Source organism: Ctenopharyngodon idella, chromosome 5, assembly GCF_019924925.1.
Source record: "Ctenopharyngodon idella isolate HZGC_01 chromosome 5, HZGC01, whole genome shotgun sequence".
NCBI lineage: Eukaryota > Metazoa > Chordata > Actinopteri > Cypriniformes > Xenocyprididae > Ctenopharyngodon > Ctenopharyngodon idella.
The window spans coordinates 43936835-43955204 of NC_067224.1; the positions used below are offsets into that span (position 1 = coordinate 43936835).

The 18370-nt window shown below is 37.7% G+C and overlaps 1 protein-coding gene across 11 annotated transcripts in view; it reads right to left on the reverse strand.

Annotated features, from left to right (window-relative positions):
- LOC127513072 (peripheral-type benzodiazepine receptor-associated protein 1) overlaps window positions 1–18370 on the reverse strand; it is a 125717-nt gene that overhangs the window by 63913 nt on the left and 43434 nt on the right. For all 11 annotated transcript variants that reach the window (XM_051894557.1, XM_051894564.1, XM_051894554.1 and 8 more), the window contains one exon: window positions 889–996. In XM_051894557.1, coding sequence (XP_051750517.1) covers window positions 889–996 — 108 coding nt within the window. The remainder of the gene's footprint in view (window positions 1–888; window positions 997–18370) is intronic.

Below are 18370 nucleotides of genomic sequence, written 5' to 3' on the forward strand. Positions count from 1 at the left end.
AGACAGATAGATAGATGGGTAGAGAGAACGATGGATGATGGAACGACAGAACGATAGACAGATAGAACGACAGAACAATAGATAGAACGACAGAACGATAGATAGATAGATAGATAGATAGATAGATAGATAGATAGATAGAACGATGGATTAATGGATGGTAGAGAGAACGATAGAGAGAATGATGGATGATGGAACGACAGAACGATAGACAGATAGAACGACAGAACAATGTATGGATGGATGGATGGATGGATGGAATGACAGAACAATAGATGGAACGACAGATGGAACGACAGAACGATAGACAGATAGAACGACAGAACAATAGATAGAACGACAGAACGATAGATAGATAGATAGATAGAACGATGGATGGATGGATGGTAGAGAGAACGATAGAGAGAATGATGGATGATGGAACGACAGAACGATAGACAGATAGAACGACAGAACAATGTATGGATGGATGGATGGAATGACAGAACAATAGATGGAACGACAGATGGAATGACAGAACGATGGATGATGATGGATGATGGATGGTAGATAGAACGATAGAACGATAGATAGATAGATAGATAAATAGATATATAGATAGATAGAACGATGGATGGATGGAACGATAGAGAGAACGATGGATGGATGGATGGATGGAATGATAGAGAGAACGATGGATGGATGGATTTGTTTTTTGTTTTCACTTTGCAATTCTCATATAACAGGGTTATAATTGTAAACTAAAACAATAAAAAAATGTTTCTTGCTTATAAACGTTAAATGAAATAAAATAAAATAGAATAGAATATCAAATCAAATCCCAGAGTGGCCCATCTGAGGAAGTTTAAATGCTCTGATGAGCTGTAGGGTGTGACGGCGGACCCTCACCAGTATCCTGTTCTCCTCTCTGAGAGCGGCACAGGATTTCTCCATCTCCTCCAGCGCCCGCAGCAGCTCCGAGTTCTGCCGCACCAGGAAACCGTAATCCCTGCCATTCTGAGGAGAGGAAACACAGGTTCAGTTCAGAGCTAGGATGAAGATTTCTGAAGCGTCTGGAGGACAGACACCCTGACACGAGCCCGTCTGAACGGAGCCGACTCTATCCGTCCAGATTAATTAATCTGTCACAGCTGAGACAGAAAGCAAAGATAGAGAGGGACAGATACAGAAGACTGTGCTGAAGAGAGGAGGTGATTTTACAGCAAAACATAGCAGAAAACACAGCAGAGAGAACGCAAAACTCCCATTATAAAGCTTGGAAGAGTCAGAATATTTTTAATATAACTCCAAATGTGTTTGGCTGATAGAAGAAAGTCATATACATATAATTATGGGATAATTTTCATTTTTGGGTGAACTAACCCTTTAATGAGTTCCACTGAAAACAGAAAACACCAATAAACAAAGAATAACTCAAAAACTCAATAAGAAATTTGAACATGACAATTTCTGACAGTTCCCTGTTCATTTTTGTCGTCTTTGCGGACCCGCTGGCCAAATCTAACGGGTGACAGCTTTGATTTCAACACACAGCGGAGCGTGTGTGTTTTGCTCATGTCATGCCAGCTGGAACTGGGGTGTCATTTCAGGGTTGGAAGTGTTTTCACTGCTTTCAGTGACCAGAGAATGTAAGGTCTTAATGTGAGAAGTAAATACAGAAGTAAATAATTGCATGTCCAGTACAGGACATAGCACTGAATCAGCTTTATTACAGGTTACCAATGACTCATTGGGGACTCGGGTAGTCAAGAAGCTCTAATTATGCTCGATCTTAGTGCAGCTTTTGATTTAATAGATCATGATATTCTCATTGAGCGCTTAGAGCATGTTTTGGGTCTGAGAGGGACCATTTTAAAATGGTTTTCCTCTTATTATTTGAAGGAAAGATCCTTTTCAGTGAGGATTGGGGAATTCTCTTCCTCTGTAGTTCATTTTGACTGTGGAGTTCCTCAGGGCTCTATTTTGGGACCTATTTTGTTTTCTTTATTTTTGCTGCCCTTAGGTCTTGTCTTTAAAAGACACGGTCTGTCGTATCATCTTTATGCTGATGATATTCAGATTTACTTGCCTATTAAATCTGGAGGATCATCTTCTCATTCATCTTTGTTATTATGTCTTGAGGAGATGAAGTGCTGGTTAGAGCAAAATCGTCTCCAGCTAAATGCGACTAAATCTGAAGTTAAAATTTTTGGGCCAAATCAGGTTGACAGTGACATAAAAGATGTTTTAGGTCCATGGTCAACGAGTCAACACATTGCAAATGTTTCACAGTTCTATTATTTGATCCATACTAACATGCATAAGACTGCAGCACTGCGTGACAATGAATTCAGCAGCAACAGCGTTCATAAACACTGAAGCTCAACTGAGAGAGAAATGGCCTTTGACAGGAACTCAGTCGCAGCACCTGCTCGTGCTCTCAGTCTCCTCTAATGACCGACCCAAAACCAGACCACAGCTCAGGTCCTGCCAAACACTGTATGCCAAATCTAACGAGACTCGATCATCTGCTGCCAGGACATCCAGACGGACAGACAACGACCAGCCTTTGCGACCATCAATCACAGTGAATAAGATGTACACAAAAAACACATTATTCACTGTGCTTTATCTATTGAAGGCTGTTGGTAGATTTTTAAAGCAACACTAGACAGAGCCTTCACTTTTGCTATCTTCACTGAAAGCAAAAAGCTTTTTACATTGTTTCCGTTGTAATTAACTTCACTCTGTGCTGCTTCTACTCACTGAATATAATGGGATTTTGCAGCTGGTTTTTACAGTCTAAGACTCTTTTTAAAGGAATAAATTGCATCACAGGAATACACAGCATTTTAAAATAAAAGAAAACAGATATCTGAAATGATGATAATATTTCACAGTATTAATTAATTTCACTCTATATCGCTGTTTTTACTCAGAAAACAAAGTATCTTAAAAATATGTGAAAACTCATGCATTTTATTCGAAGCCTTCTTAAGGCATATGAAAGATTCGTGTGAGGAACAGATCCAAATAAAAACACTTTGTATTTTAGGAATGTGTTAAAGGAGACCTATAATGCCCCTTTTCACCAAATGTAACTCTCTGGTGTCCCCAGAATGTGTCTGTGAAGTTTCAGCTCAAAATACCCCACAGATCATTTATTATAGCTTGTCAAATTTGCCCCTATTTGGGTGTGAGCAAAAACACACCGTTTTTGTGTGTGTCTCTTTAAATGCAAATGAGCTGCTGCTCCCGGCCCCCTTTCCAGAAGAGGGCGGAATGGTGTGAATCGTCTAATATTTTTTCCGAAATATTTTTTAGCAATTGAGCTTGTCAGGGTCAACAGGGTCAGGCTATCCAAGCTAACAAGACTCTAAATAGTGTTCAGTGCTCATCTGTGCAGTCAACGACAGAACAGTTAGCATGCTTTGCTCCAACTTTTGCCATGGCGTTAGAACTGGTACACCGTAGTCGCTTGCGAAAACAAAATGGCAGCGCCATGTGTGGAAACATGCAGATTAAGGGGAGCGTAATCTGAGCGGCTCATTTTTTTCACATGCTTGCAGAGAAAGGCTTACCAAAACAAAGTTACTGGGTTGTCCTTTTTCACATTTTCTGGGTTGGTAGATGAACCAGAGACCCGATTAAGGCACTTAAACATGAAAAAAGTCAGATGTTCATGATATATCCCCTTTAAGACTTCTTGCCCTCAAACACTGTAGGTGTATATAAAGACTGGAAGAGTTTGGTTCGTGTTGTTCATGTTGAGAAGATGCTGTTTTTTGCACTGCTAATCCACTTTGATGCACTTCTAAAGAATGAGGACTCATGCTGGAATCAATACAGAAAAAACAACGCCATCATTACTGTTCATATCACTGTGTATCAAGTGCTGAAATTCAGATATGGTAATGGACGTTTTGTTTCTGACACACGCGGTAAGCATTCGACCAATCACAACAGACTGGGCTGTCTGACCAATCAGAGAGTAGGCTCTCAGAAAGGCGGGGTTTAGAGAGACTGAATCTCTCTTTGAGAAATTAAGTGATGTGCAAAGTATATTATGAAAAAATTTCAGTGTTTTTTTACCTTGGATGCTTGTAAACCTTTTGTAGCAGACTCCAAAACAACCTTTAAAATAGCATAATAGGGGCACTTTAAATACGGTTTAAGTAATGTTGAAGAGCGCTGTCAATCACATGGGTGAAAGCGATCATGCCAGCAGTGCTAAGCTGAAAACCACTGTGATTGGTCAGTGCACTTATGCATGACTCTTATCTCTCCCGCCGGGGCTGTTGGGATATGATTGATGCCTGCTCATTACTGAGGCATCTGCGGTGGACGGCAACCATCCTTTTGTCCTGATTATGAATGGGTTGCATCGCTCTACATTAATAGACGCATCTCAGATGCGAAGGTTCTTGGAGCAAAGCTCATCTCCATGAAAACAGAAACCTCCATCAACACCATAATGGAGTCGACAGGGGTTCCCCAGCTCACAGATGGGCTTTCTGCTCGAAGGAAGAGAAAATACACTCGCAAATTCACATCCGGAGGCATTCCCTCAGTGAAGCCAACAAAACATGGACAGATATTTTCACCCTAAAATCACATATTTTGAGATTAATGTTTGAGATCATTAAAATGTGAAGCCTGTTTTAGTGTCATGAAATGTTTAGTACTTCATGACAATTCATTTTAAAATACAGTAATCTAACGATAATCACCATTGAGAATTAATAATAATAAAATATCCATGCTGCAGGGAAATACTCTTAATAGTCTATGATAATGTAAAATACAAAAAAAAAAAAAAAAAAAAGTATTAATAGTATAAAAGAGGCTTTGTTTTCTTTATGCAAAATATAATCTCATATCTTTTAACATTATCATTTAAAATATCAGACTGAGTGTCAGGAATAAGTTATCACTGTACAAGTTATTAATGTAAATTTAATGCTAATTTAATGCTTAACTCCCTTATAAACAATGATTTATGTGTATCATTCAATTAGACAGATTTTCAGGTTATATGAGACATAAATGAGAAGGAAAACGCTCATTAGCTGCATGTCATTAATTTTACAGACCTCATTCATATCTCGCGCTCTCGCGCTCTCTCTCTCTCTCTCTCACACACACACACACACACACACACACACACAGGAGTGTATTCTCACTATCATACACTCTAAAAAAATGCTGGGTTAAAAACAACCCAAGTTGGGTTGAAATTGGGTTGTTTTGACCCAGCGGTTGGGTTAAATGTTTGACAAACCTGCTGGGTAGTTTTATTTAACTCAACTATTGTCTAAAAATTACTATATTTCTCAATTAAAATGAACCCAAAATATGTTGGAAATCAACATTTATTAATATGTTTAATAAATAAACAAGTTTAATGAATAATAATTAAACAAACATTAAATAGCTTATTAATAAATGTTCGCCTTTTGATTTTTATTGTTGCCTCTAGTAATTGTGTGTCTGATTTTTCATTTCCAACCTATTTTGGGTTCATTTTAAGCCAGCCATTATAGTAATTTTTCACAATACACAGTGTTTCAAAGAAGCTTTACTGAAAATCATGATGTTAATATTTATAATATCCAGTTCTGGGTAGTAACTGATTACATGTAATCCGGATTACGTAATCAGATTCCAAAAATGAAGTTCTTGTAATACATTTTAAAATACTTGTAATCAGACTAGTTACTTTTCCATTGATTACGATTACATGTTAAACACTAATGTGAAAACGGACTTCATTCGCGTCAATGGAAAGCATATTTACACTGTCTGAATCATTCCCTATCCCCTATATAGTGCACTATGTGCCATTCACCATGTAGAAACTAGTAAATGTGTGAACAAGTGACCGATTTCAGCCGCAGCTTCAGTGTCTTTATAGTGTAGGAGGGGGCGGGACTTCAGATTCTAGAGAGCATTTGATTGGACAGAAGATTTGATGAGTCCGCGGTGATGTCATGAAAATCCGTGATCCATTTTGGCAGAAGTGAGAGACTGTAAGTTTTCAATGCTTATATCTTCTAAATGCGAATTTTGTCATTGTTTTGGAACACACCAGTTTATTCATAACCTTAAGGCTAACATATTCATACTAAAAGCTAAAAAATTTTGATTCCAAGGAGACTTTAAGTATTGTTCTAAGCTTTCAATAATCAAGAATAAACACTTTAATGTTTTAAATTAATGTTTATATTTTTATTATTATTGCATTCTTTTTAATTATATTATAATTTTAACATTATAATAATACAGTTTTATAAAATAATAATTGTATTATATTTTATGTCAATTGTTATTTATATTTTATTATATATATATATATATATATATATATATATATATATATATATATTTCTTAAAATACATAATTTACAAAAAAAAAGTTTGTAAATAAGTGTCATAAAAAGTCAAAATTATGACATTCTTAAGTAAACTTATGAGATGAAAAGTTGAAATGATTAGATGCAAAGTCAAAATTATGACATAAAAATTGAAAATAACAGAATAAATGTCAATTTCGATGTCAATTTTATCACATTTTCATCTCATAGTTATGACTTAGTATTTGAATGTCTTTAAATATCATAATTTCAATTTAGTATGTCATAATTCTAATTTTTACATCATAATCATGATTTCCCCAAGCATGTTTTTTTTTTCTTCCATAAGTATAAGCTAGAACTTTTAAGCTAGATGCATTTGTTTTTGCTTTGAGAAACACAGCGCAGGTGTGGGAATATTCTGGCTGAGAAAAGACTCTCTGCTGCAGTTCCCATCATCCCTCTCTCACTCTCTCTTCCTCTCTAATCAGCAAAGATGCAAACAGAGATAATTGAAGGCTGCGCGCTGCTTTCAAACACACGCTGACCCGGCGACGAGTCTGGAGGCGGTTTCCATGGCGATGCCGTTTTTAAGCCAGCGTTCCGTCGGCTAAAGGCCACCGAGTTTGTTACTCTGGGGAAATAGCGTTAACAAACACATAATGATTGAAGCGCAGGTGGCGACCCCTGTGTGAGAGGAGGGAGACACACAGGTGGAGCTGTTCTCAGATCAGCGACCACAGAGTCATCCAAACGCTAATGTTTCAGTGCGTCGGCCCCTGGGTTCCTAGCACAAAGACTCGGCCTTTAACAAATTGGGCCTTTTCAGCCAAGAACTCCACAGGAAGTCAATTAATCAGACAGAATTCAGCAAGAGAAAAAAACCATCTAACAAAGGTCTGCCGGGGTAAATCTAAGCCATATTGTGGGTGACTAACTGACCTTGAAGAGAAAAAGCGCAATAAATTTGAACATTATCATCTGTTCATTATATTCGTGCATTAAATAAATGAAGCACTGCTTCAAGAGAAGATTAGTACATAAATATATGCAGTGAACAAATGTTTGATTGTCATTTCCCTAAAACTAGTTTAAGTTTCATTAATATAACTAGATAATGGATGTAATGAGCTGAAACTGTCGTTCCAAACATGTATGGCTTTTATTATTCGATTAAACATACAGAAGAAATTAAAATTGAACACCAAAGCAAAGGGCACAACTCTGTTTTTTGTTTCTAATTTCGCCATTCACTACATGGAAAAGAGCTGCGTGTACATTCTGCTAAACTTTTCCTTCTGAGATCTATAAAAGAAATACTCATGAGGTTGAGTAAATGATGGTGCAGGTGAACTGTGTCTTTGTCTCTCAAAACTGACTGTACGGTATCGTTAAACTCCAGTAGTGAGAAGCAACCGCGCTGTGAGACGAATAATAATAAGCCCAAAATATGTCAGGACAGAGGATTTGATGTGACAGTCTAACTGTGACATGTCAGAAACACTTGAGTGAATTCACTGGAGTGTTTTTTTAAACACATTCACTTTTCACAGACAGACAGATAAGACAGATAGATGACATGTCTAATAATTTTCTCTGCCCACAGCAGCATTAGAAACCCTGACATCCACTCACACACATTTAAATGGAGTAAAAACAGCAAAGCAGAAGTACAGTATATACAGAGAGACAAATGAGTATGCCAACACATGGTTTAAGTTGAATTTTAAGAATGATAATTATCTGATTTAAATCAAAGCAATGCAAAGCAAAGCACTTCTAAATGCTTTAGTAAAAGTGAAAGATTCACAGAATATCAGAAGTATCTAGGAGTCTTTTCTGCTTCCAGAAAACAAAAATACAAGGGGAAAAAACCTTTTAATATATTATGTTGTAAATGCAAAAAAACAGCTAAATAATGGATGGATGGATGGATGGAATAAATGAGAACGATAGACAGAATGATAGAATGAAAGAATGAAAGAACAAAAGAACAACAGAATGATAGATATGTAGATATAGATACATAGATAGATACGAATGAATGAACAAACATTGGATAGGATAGAATGAACAGATGAACGATAGATAGATAGATAGATAGATAGATAGATAGATAGATAGAAACGAACGAACAAACGAACGAGCGATAGATACGAACGAACAATAAATAGGAACGAACGAATGATAGGTACGAACGAACGAACGATAGATATGAACGAACGAACGATAGATATGAACGAACGAACGATAGATAGATACGGACAAACAATAGAGAGATGCGAACAAACAAACGACAGATAGATAAGAACAAAAACGATAGATACGAACAAATGATAGATAGATATGAACAAACAAGTGATAGATTCGAAAAAAACAAACGATATGAACAAATGATAGATAGATACGAACAAATGATAGATAGATATGAACAAACAAGTGATAGATTCAAAAAAAAAACAAACGATAGATACGAACAAATGATAGATATGAACAAACAAGCAATAGATAGATACGAACAAACAAACGATAGATAGATTTGAACAAACAAACAATAGATAGGAACAAACGATAGATACCAACAAACAAACGATAGATATGAAACAAATGAACGGTAGATACGAACGGACGATAAATACGAATGAACGAACGATAGATACAAACAAACGAACGATAGATAGGAACGAACGATAGATACGAACGGATGATAGATACGAACAAATAAACGATAGATAGATACGAACAAACAAATGATAGATAAGAACAAACAAATGATAGATGCAAACAAACAAACGACAGATAGATAAGAACAAAAATGATAGATAGATACGAAAAAACAAACGATAGATAGATACGAACAAACAAATGAATGATATCGGGTGATAGATCGAATGAACGATCGTTCGTTCGTTCGATCTATCGCCCGATATTGTTTGTTCGATCTATCACCCAATATCGTTTGTTCGATCTATTGCTATCTATCGATAGATAGATAGATAGATAGAACAACAAATATATAGAACAACAGACAGATAGATAGATATAGATAGATAGATAGATAGATAGAACAACAAATATATAGATAGATAGATAGATAGATAGATAGATAGAACAACAGACAGATAGATAGATAGATAGATAGATAGATAGATAGATAGGTGGAGTATAGCTGCTTGAAATATGAATGAAATCTACATGTTATTTTGCTTCAGTAATCCAGTCTATATGAACATTCTGGATTAGAGTACATGATGCTGCACATGAGGAATAAGAGAGTCAGAAATGACATTTTGAGGGATGTTAAACATAAGAAGGAAAACAGCACATTGTTCTGGTACAATAAAAGAGCACTTCACTTCATAAATTACTGTAAGACACATGTGACCAAATCAGCCTCTCACAGGTCAAAGGAAAACACAGACATCAGCATTTTACACGCAGGCTGCCATCAGAAAACCCCAGAGACCAGAAACCACGAGACCAAACCGTCTGTTAAGAGTAACAGCATAATAAAGCATGTGTGTGAAGCCTACAGAGACACACACACGCGTGCCAGACGTCTGCAAGAGACAATGCCTAATGCTGCGAGTCTATTACAATGCATGTTTAAAATAGTCCTGATATCTGCAGGGACATTAACAGTGCAAGATGTGCTTTCTATTGCTGTACTGTACTTATCCTTATAACTTACACACTTATAACCAGGACAATTAGTTTTATTAAACTTTGGTGCTTAAATTATCCCAGTGTGTAACTGTTCTTCTGAAAAGATGCTGTAGCTGTAGTAATGGTTTGGCACTGCCTCGTCCTGCTCTCCAGCTCTAATGAAAACATAACTGCCCTTATCACAACAAATAACAAGTGCTGGGAAGGAGTTTCATCCTGTTTCCTGTAGCCAGAGAGTCCTGACAGCACATGATTGCCTTTTCTAGATAATGGCCATGTTCAGAATGGAGCACTAGTGCACTACTGACTGCATACTGTGCTGTCTACTCCATACTGCCTGTCAGGGCTAGACATTAACACCCGCCAAATGAGTGTAAAAAGACATCTGAAATAATAATAAGTGCAATGTAGTGTTGTCAAAAATGTCAGTTTTTCAATACATATCAATACTGAACTATGAAACGCTTCCAATACTCATTTTTTGCAGAACAGATACATGAGTGGCTGGTTTTGTCAACTTTGTCAAAATGACAACCTTTAGCAAGCAAATAATGAGTCAAAATGAGACTAGAAATGGAAAGTAGGGACAAACAGCTGGTAGGGACTACAATGAGCTTCTTCCTGGGTTGGTGACATCACAAACCCCGAAATTTACATAAACCCCGCCACCAAGAACACACAACAAAGGGGGTGGGGCCATGTTGGGCTGCTTTAGAAGAGGAAGAGTTGTTGTAGTAGAGTGTTGTTGACATGCCGTCATTTTACGCCGGACTGCTTCACAAACGAGGGTCAATTCAACACTGGATTTGCACAAAAGATTAACATGACAGCACATGCTAGTCGATGAGTTGAATCAACTCCACAGAAACTACATAAATTTATCCACTAAACGTTCAGAAACGTCTAAAAGTTGTAACTTCTTCCTGAGTCTCTCCATCAGTGTCGACTCCGGTTTGAACAATGTAAGGCTGAACACCGTTACTGACAATCCTCATTTTGGCTGCGTGAGATTCTCCAGCTTTGTTGTTGTTGAGCGACCGAAGCGCAAGCTGTTAAAGCTCCGCCCTCTTCTCGAAAGGGGGCCGGGAGCAGCAGCTCATTTGCATTTAAAGGGACACACACAAAAACGGCGTGTTTTTGCTCACACCCAAATAGGGGCAAATTTGACAAGCTGTAATAAATGATCTGTGGGGTATTTTGAGCTGAAACTTCACAGACACATTCTGGGGACACCAGAGACTTATATTACATCTTGTGAAAGGGGCGTTATAGGTCCCCTTTAAATAAACTTTCTTCAAACTGAACAACAGTAGGTTGGAAAATAACACTATCAGGTGCTTTAGCGAAAGACTGCTGGGGTGACAATAAACCGAAGTGTGTGTGTGTGTGTTGGTCATTAAATAAGCTCTGTGGGTCCATTAACTCCACATGAATAAGTGAGAGAGGGGCTTTAGTTAACATAACATTCAGTAATAAACTCAGTGGTGATATATGACTGACAGCTCAGAGAGGTTGTTGTGTACGGATGTGATAAGAGCATCAGTGTCCTGAAATATACTCCAGTAACTCATATTCATCCCGCACACTGGATCCATCTCATTCAATCAAACACAATCACACATCCTGTGATTCGTTTTCATTGAAAAGAAAAAGGGCCGCATTTGTCTAAAGTGTCAGAATATAAATTGGAATTGGTTATTAGCGTCTGCCGAGCAAAAACCTGCTTCTGTGAACAATACTCGCATCTGCATAACAATGAGACGCCGCTCATGTTTTGATCCACCATCATCGTGGATTTTTCACGAGACATTCCAGAAATTCTCCCTTTAGGGAATTCCTATTATATCTGGAATTCCATATCCTCGCTGTTAGAATGCCTTGGAATAGAGAAATTTCATTTTGCCATCTAAATTGGATGTGCGTGTGTCTGGATGTGATGGGCGAGATGTGATTTCCTACCTGAACAGAGCGCTAGCAGGGCCTGTGGTACTAAACAATAATCGTCTGGCAAATGTCTGGAGAGGGAAGAATTTAATTTAAAAGAAATCCTTCACCTGGTTTAAGAAGAGAGCTTCCAGAAACTGTTGTCTGATGGGAAAAACCCTTCAGTGTCAAACAGAAAAATAAACACATCTTATTAGTAATGAATAAGTGTAAGGCTGATCAAGGTTAATCAGAGATAAAATCAATTAAAATTTGTCCTCTCATTCTTCTGTTGTTCCTGTGTTTTCCCTGCCTAAATGATCTTAGTATGAAAAACACAAAAAACGTGAGAAACACAAGACAATCTAAACTCTCAACTCTTTCATTGACAACCAGATTTGTACCAAAAACAAAAAATTGACAACCAAAAAAATAAAAAATAAATAAATAATTAACAGGTGATCTTTACCATGTTTGCTGACCTATGAAGTAAATGAAAAACTATTGACAAAAAAAATAAAAAATAAAAATAAATGTAAAATAAATTAAATAAATTAATAAATAACAGAAGATTGCTGCCACATTTGTAAATAAATATAAATAATACAAATATAAATTAATATTATTTTAAATAATGATACAACTATAATATTTTTATTATTATTATTATGAATAATAATAATTTTATTATTATAATATATTTAGTTTAAATAAATATATAATAAATGCTTACTATCAGCGCATTAGTCTGAATTCACTGCATGCAACCTAGAGTGAAAAAACTACTGCATTAATATTCTGTGCCGTCGTTTCATCTGACTTCAAACGGACGTGTATCTGCACTGAGCTCCCCTCAACTGAGTCCTTCAAGTTCCTAAAGTTTTAGGGGTTTAAAAAAAATCTAGAATGCGGCTTTTTTTTCTGCCGCTCTCTTTCTCACAGCCTGAGCGTCGCGTGCTCTTTGATTCAGAGCTCGTTTTCTCAGAGTCCAAGTCTGTATTTGGAGCAGGAGAATAAAGCTTCCTGATCCAGCGACCGACTTCCTGTGACCTACATCCACACAATGAGTGACGCCAGCGTATTTTCCACACAGTGCATTGAATAAAAGTCATTAAGTTCTGTGTATTGCTCTACAGCATGTCAAATAGGTTATATTCTACAATATTCACTTTTGTAGCATTTTATTCTACTAGCAAGGTCTTCTTGAAATGGAAGAAAGCATAATTTAACTTCTCATAACCATTTTCTACTATCTTTCTGACCCTTAATAAAAGAGGTCGTCATGCAAACTGCATTGCAATCATTTCCCAAAATGTCATTTGTGTGGAAATATTACGCAGTCTGTAAACAAGATGTTAACACAGGCCAGAGATGGGACAGGCTGAAGATGGACATAAAGAGGAGAGGTGAGCACAGAAAATACTGTACCAGGAACAGCAAGCTCACTGTTCGCAATGCTCAAAATATTGGAAGAAAAACATAAATACTGAACTGGAGTTAGGGTTTATATAAATATATCTCTGAAGGGAACTGACTGGAAATGAAAACGCTGCTGTTCCATAAGCGCCACCTACTGACTAAAACTAGATGAGTAAAGTTTGATGACAAACTTTGATGTTGGCTTGACAATGCCTTGTCTGAAAGTTTGAAATCACTTTGAAAAGCTTGAAGTTTGAAGATTTTACTGGAAGTCAAAATGTTGTTAACATTTAACAAGGTGCTAGCATGTTTTAACACATAGTTAATATATTTTAGCAAGTTGTTAACATGTTTTAACATGATTTAACACATTGCAGGTATGTTTGTAGCATGAATTAGCACATTGCTAGCATGTTTAAGATGTTGCTGACCTGATTTAGTACGTGGATAGCATGTTTTAACATGTTACTAGCATGTTTTAATGAATTGTTAACATGTTTCTAGCATGAGTTAACACATTGCTAACATGATTTAGCACAGGGGTGCCCAATCCTGTTCCTTGAGATATACCTCGATGCAAAAGTTAGCTCCAACCCTGATCAAACACAACTGAACCAGCTGATTAAGATCTTCAGGAGCACTTGATAATTACAGACAGGTGTGTTTGATCAGGGTTGGACCTGAACTCTGCTGGTAGGTAAATCTCCAGGAACAGGATTGGGCACCTCTGATTTAACACATTGCTAAAATCTAACATGTTGCTAGCCTGATTTAGCATGTCAATAGCATGTTTAACATGTTGCTAGCATGATTTAGCATGCCAATAGCATGTTTTAATGTTGCTAACATGATTTAATGTGTCAATAGCATGTTTAACATGTTGCCAGCATAATTTTGCATGCCAATAGTATGTTTTAACATGTTGTTAACATGATTTAGCATGTCAATAGCATGTTTAACATGTTGCCAACATGATTTATTATGGGGCTAACATGATTTAACATGTTGTTAGCATGTCTCTAGCATGAATTAGCTCCAACCCTGATCAAACACAACTGAACCAGATAATTAAGATTTTCAGGAGCACTTGATAATTACAGACAGGTGTGTTCAGGGTTGGATCTGAACTCAGCAGGTAGATCTCCAGGAACAGGATTGGGCACCCCTGATTTAACACATTACTGAAATGTTGTTAACATGATTTAACATGCCAATAACATGTTTTAACATGTTGCTAACATGATTCAGTATGGGGCTAACGTGATTTAGCATTTTGCTAGCATGATTCTAACATGAATTAGCACATTGCTATCATGTTTTAATATGGTGCTAACATGATGCTAACATAATTTAACATTCCTAACATGATTTAACACTTTGCTAACATGGATTAACATGTTGCTAACATGATTTAACATTGTTATTTTTGTATTCTAACATGTTTTAGTATGTTGTATGCATGTTTTAACAGAAAGCATGTTTTATCGCATTGCTAGCATGTTTTAGCACGATGTTGGCATTATCCTAGCTGGCGGTCTGAAGGTCTCGCCCAAGTTTGGTGGTTGTAGCTTAAAAGCTCTAGAGTCAGAAATTTTAGTCTCAGAGGAAGTTTAAATAGCATTTCAGTATGGCTTTCTCAAGCCAACATAATAATAAGCTTACAAAGTAGATCAGTATGTTGGCTTAATATCTTAAGCAATTTTGCTTCTCAAGTAAATTAATCTCTCCAGACATATTGAGCTGTGGTGCTCATGTGGGAGATGCAGGTTCGAATCTGACCAGAACACAAATAGAACCATAAAATAGTCCAAATCTATGAAAAAGAGCAGCCAGAACATTCTGCACAACATCTGATATTTTGGCCAGCAGATGAAACAAAGTCATACAGGAACATACTTTTGTGCTGTGTTCGAAATCGCCCCCTATACCCTCATTCACTATCCCTACATTACTCCACTAATATAGTCCACATGAAGGAGTGAATGAAACGAGTGAGTGAATTCAGACACTGAGTGCGCCGGAAGGGCTGCCGATGTCGCATAGTTTGTGCTGCTGTTTAATAATCATTTGAAATGTAGCAAACTGGCAGCTCCAAAAGTAATGAATATTTATGTTAAACTCTGCCATGAAAACTAGCATGTACAAACCTTAATTAAATGATTTAATGATCAATTAAAAAGGAAATTATACCTGTATGATATTATACTGGACCAGCGCGGTTTGGAAAATAAATGGATGATTGATTCAGCTGCGGGCGCCATCTCCTGGCGAGAAGCGTGAATTCATTCAGCACGCGACTCTCACAGTGCATTATGGGTATTCTCTAGCCGTTGAGCGTGCATCGGTTGTACACTCGTTATTGCAGTGCATTGTGGGATTGAATGAGTGCACTCAACATCTTCCACTATGGTTTCGGACACCACTACAAATGGCTGTCCCCTCAAATAGTGCCCTATTTAAGGGTATAGGGGGCGATTTCGGACACAGCCTTACTTTATCTTCATTTACGATGACATATTTTAGCATATGGTCAACATCTGCCAGATTAATTGATATAAGCCTGTGTGTGAATATATAGTCTGCATGGAAACTGCACCCTTATTTAGCTCACATCTGTCTGCAGTGTGTGAACAAAGCCAGACACACGATCACACACCCACCAGCTCGAAAAGGCAACGTTACGATTAAACACTCCCACACTGCATGTCTCTGTTATTGCTTTCCTGATGTTCACATGTGCATGTAATACAGAGAATAAGATTATAATATAGACCGCTCTGATTTTACATCTCCTCTGAGCTGTGATTAACACCTTTGCATTTAATTGAAAATCCAGACTAGTGGGGTCGACTCAAAATGTAATCCTAAATGAGCAGCACGCTGGAAAGATAATGAAAAACAACCCCAAAAATCCCCAGAGGATGAGGACTATTGGATCCATATAGCCCTGTTTCAAAACCCTAGTGCTCTAACATGCTGTCTACTGCCTACATAGGCAGCTGACTTCTAAGGGAAAATCTTAAGGCAAGACACCACATGTGAAAATGTGTAAAACCCTTCAGAATATACACAGATCAGGCATAACATTATGACCACCTTGCTAATATTGTGTTGGTCCCCCTTTTGCTGCCAAAGCAGCCCTGACCCGTCGAGGCATGAACTCCACTAGACCCCTGAAGGTGTGCTGTGGTATCTGGCACCAAGATGTTAGCAGCAGATCCTTTAAGTCCTTTAAGTCCTGTAAGTTGCGAGGTGTGGCCTCCATAGCTGCGGTCTGCGGTTATGCAGCCCCATACGCAACAAACTGCAATGCACTGTGTATTCTGACACCTTTCTATCAGAACCAGTATTAACTTCTTGAGCAATTTGAGCTACAGTAGCTCATCTGTTGGATCGGGCCACACGGGCCAGCCTTCGCTCCCCACTTGCATCAATGAGCCTTGGCCACCCATGGCCCTGTCACCGGTTCACCACTGTTCCTTCCTTGGAGCACTTTTGATAGATACCGACCACTGCAGACCGGGAACACCCCACAAGAGCTGCAGTTTTGGAGATGCTCTGACCCAGTCGTCTAGCCATCACAGTTTGGCCCTTGTCAAACTCGCTCAAATCCTTACGCTTGCCCATTTTTCCTGCTTCTAACACATCAACTTTGAGGACAAAATGTTCACTTGCTGCCTAATATATCCACCCACTAACAGGTGCCGTGATGAAGAGATAATCAATGATATTCACTTCACCTGTCAGTGCTCATAATGTTCTGCCTGACTGGTGTATATATAGATAAAACTGAAGTTTGGTGTATGTAAAGCTGCTGAAATGGTGATTTCTAAGAAAGAAAAAAAAACACCGCCTTTGAAATCTACAGACGCAAATAGAAAAAGTGCAATAAAATAAACACTTAAATATGTGTTTTTGGATGTTTTCTTTCCACTAGTCTGAAAGAGAACATGGTTTGGTAGCAAAATAGCACAAAAGTAGCATCAAAATATGCGGGTGCATGAAAAAAACAGTGTTGCCTGAAGTGTATTGTCTTACCTAAAATGAAATGATTTGGAAAAGCATGCTTTTCAGGTGAAGCACATGAGATATTTGAATCACATTTAAACAGAGTTTGACATTAAAATGTTGCTAAATTGAAAGTGCAATATAAAGTACACATGTGCATGCAAATATAGGGTCAAATAAATATAGTGCATATTTTTCAAAATTGAACGAAATAAATCCATTCATTTGCACATATGATGTCTTAAAATGCTGACTGCATAGGCGGCTTACTAGGTTTTGGACAACAGTACTAAAAACAAAATGAAACCCGTGCAATATTGAGGCAGAGGTTACAGCAGCACTGAGGGCGATAATATGAGCCTCAACCCCCCTAAACTCATATATAAGTCATGAAGAGAGACCCTTAAGTGCCGTTTGCTTCCCTCACGTGATTTGTCGCGGATTCAGAGGCGTCAGATACCTGACGGTGACGGATTAGTGTGTGTGTGAGTGTGTGTGTTGGGGGTTTCATGAAGAAGTATGCAGACATCAGCAACACTAAAATCACATCCCATCCCAGGTTTCGCCATCCAGTTTCGTCCATTTTTTACACCACACACAAACGCTTCCTTCCGTCACCTACATTAACTACATGCCCTCTAACTGTTGTCCTCCCTCAGGCGGTTTGCATTGAAGAGGGTAAACTGGACAAGGCCCCAGGTGCACGCTATCTCTTTTGACACACTCAGAAAGGTCTCTACTGCCAGTGTATAGCTGAAAATGTTGATAATAAGCCACAGAGATCCTCCGCTGTAGGTCAATGAGAGTCAGTGGGCATTCTGTCTGCGATATGTTGTAAATTTCTAGACACATGCATCAGGATATACAAGACCGAGTAGTTGACTAGTCATTCGTGCATTCGTTTGCTAGAGCTGCACGATTCTGGATAAATTGAGAATCATGATTAAAATAAAGATCACGATTCTGAATAGACAACTAAACAAAATAACATGTCTATTTACTAGAGGTTCTGACATAACTGC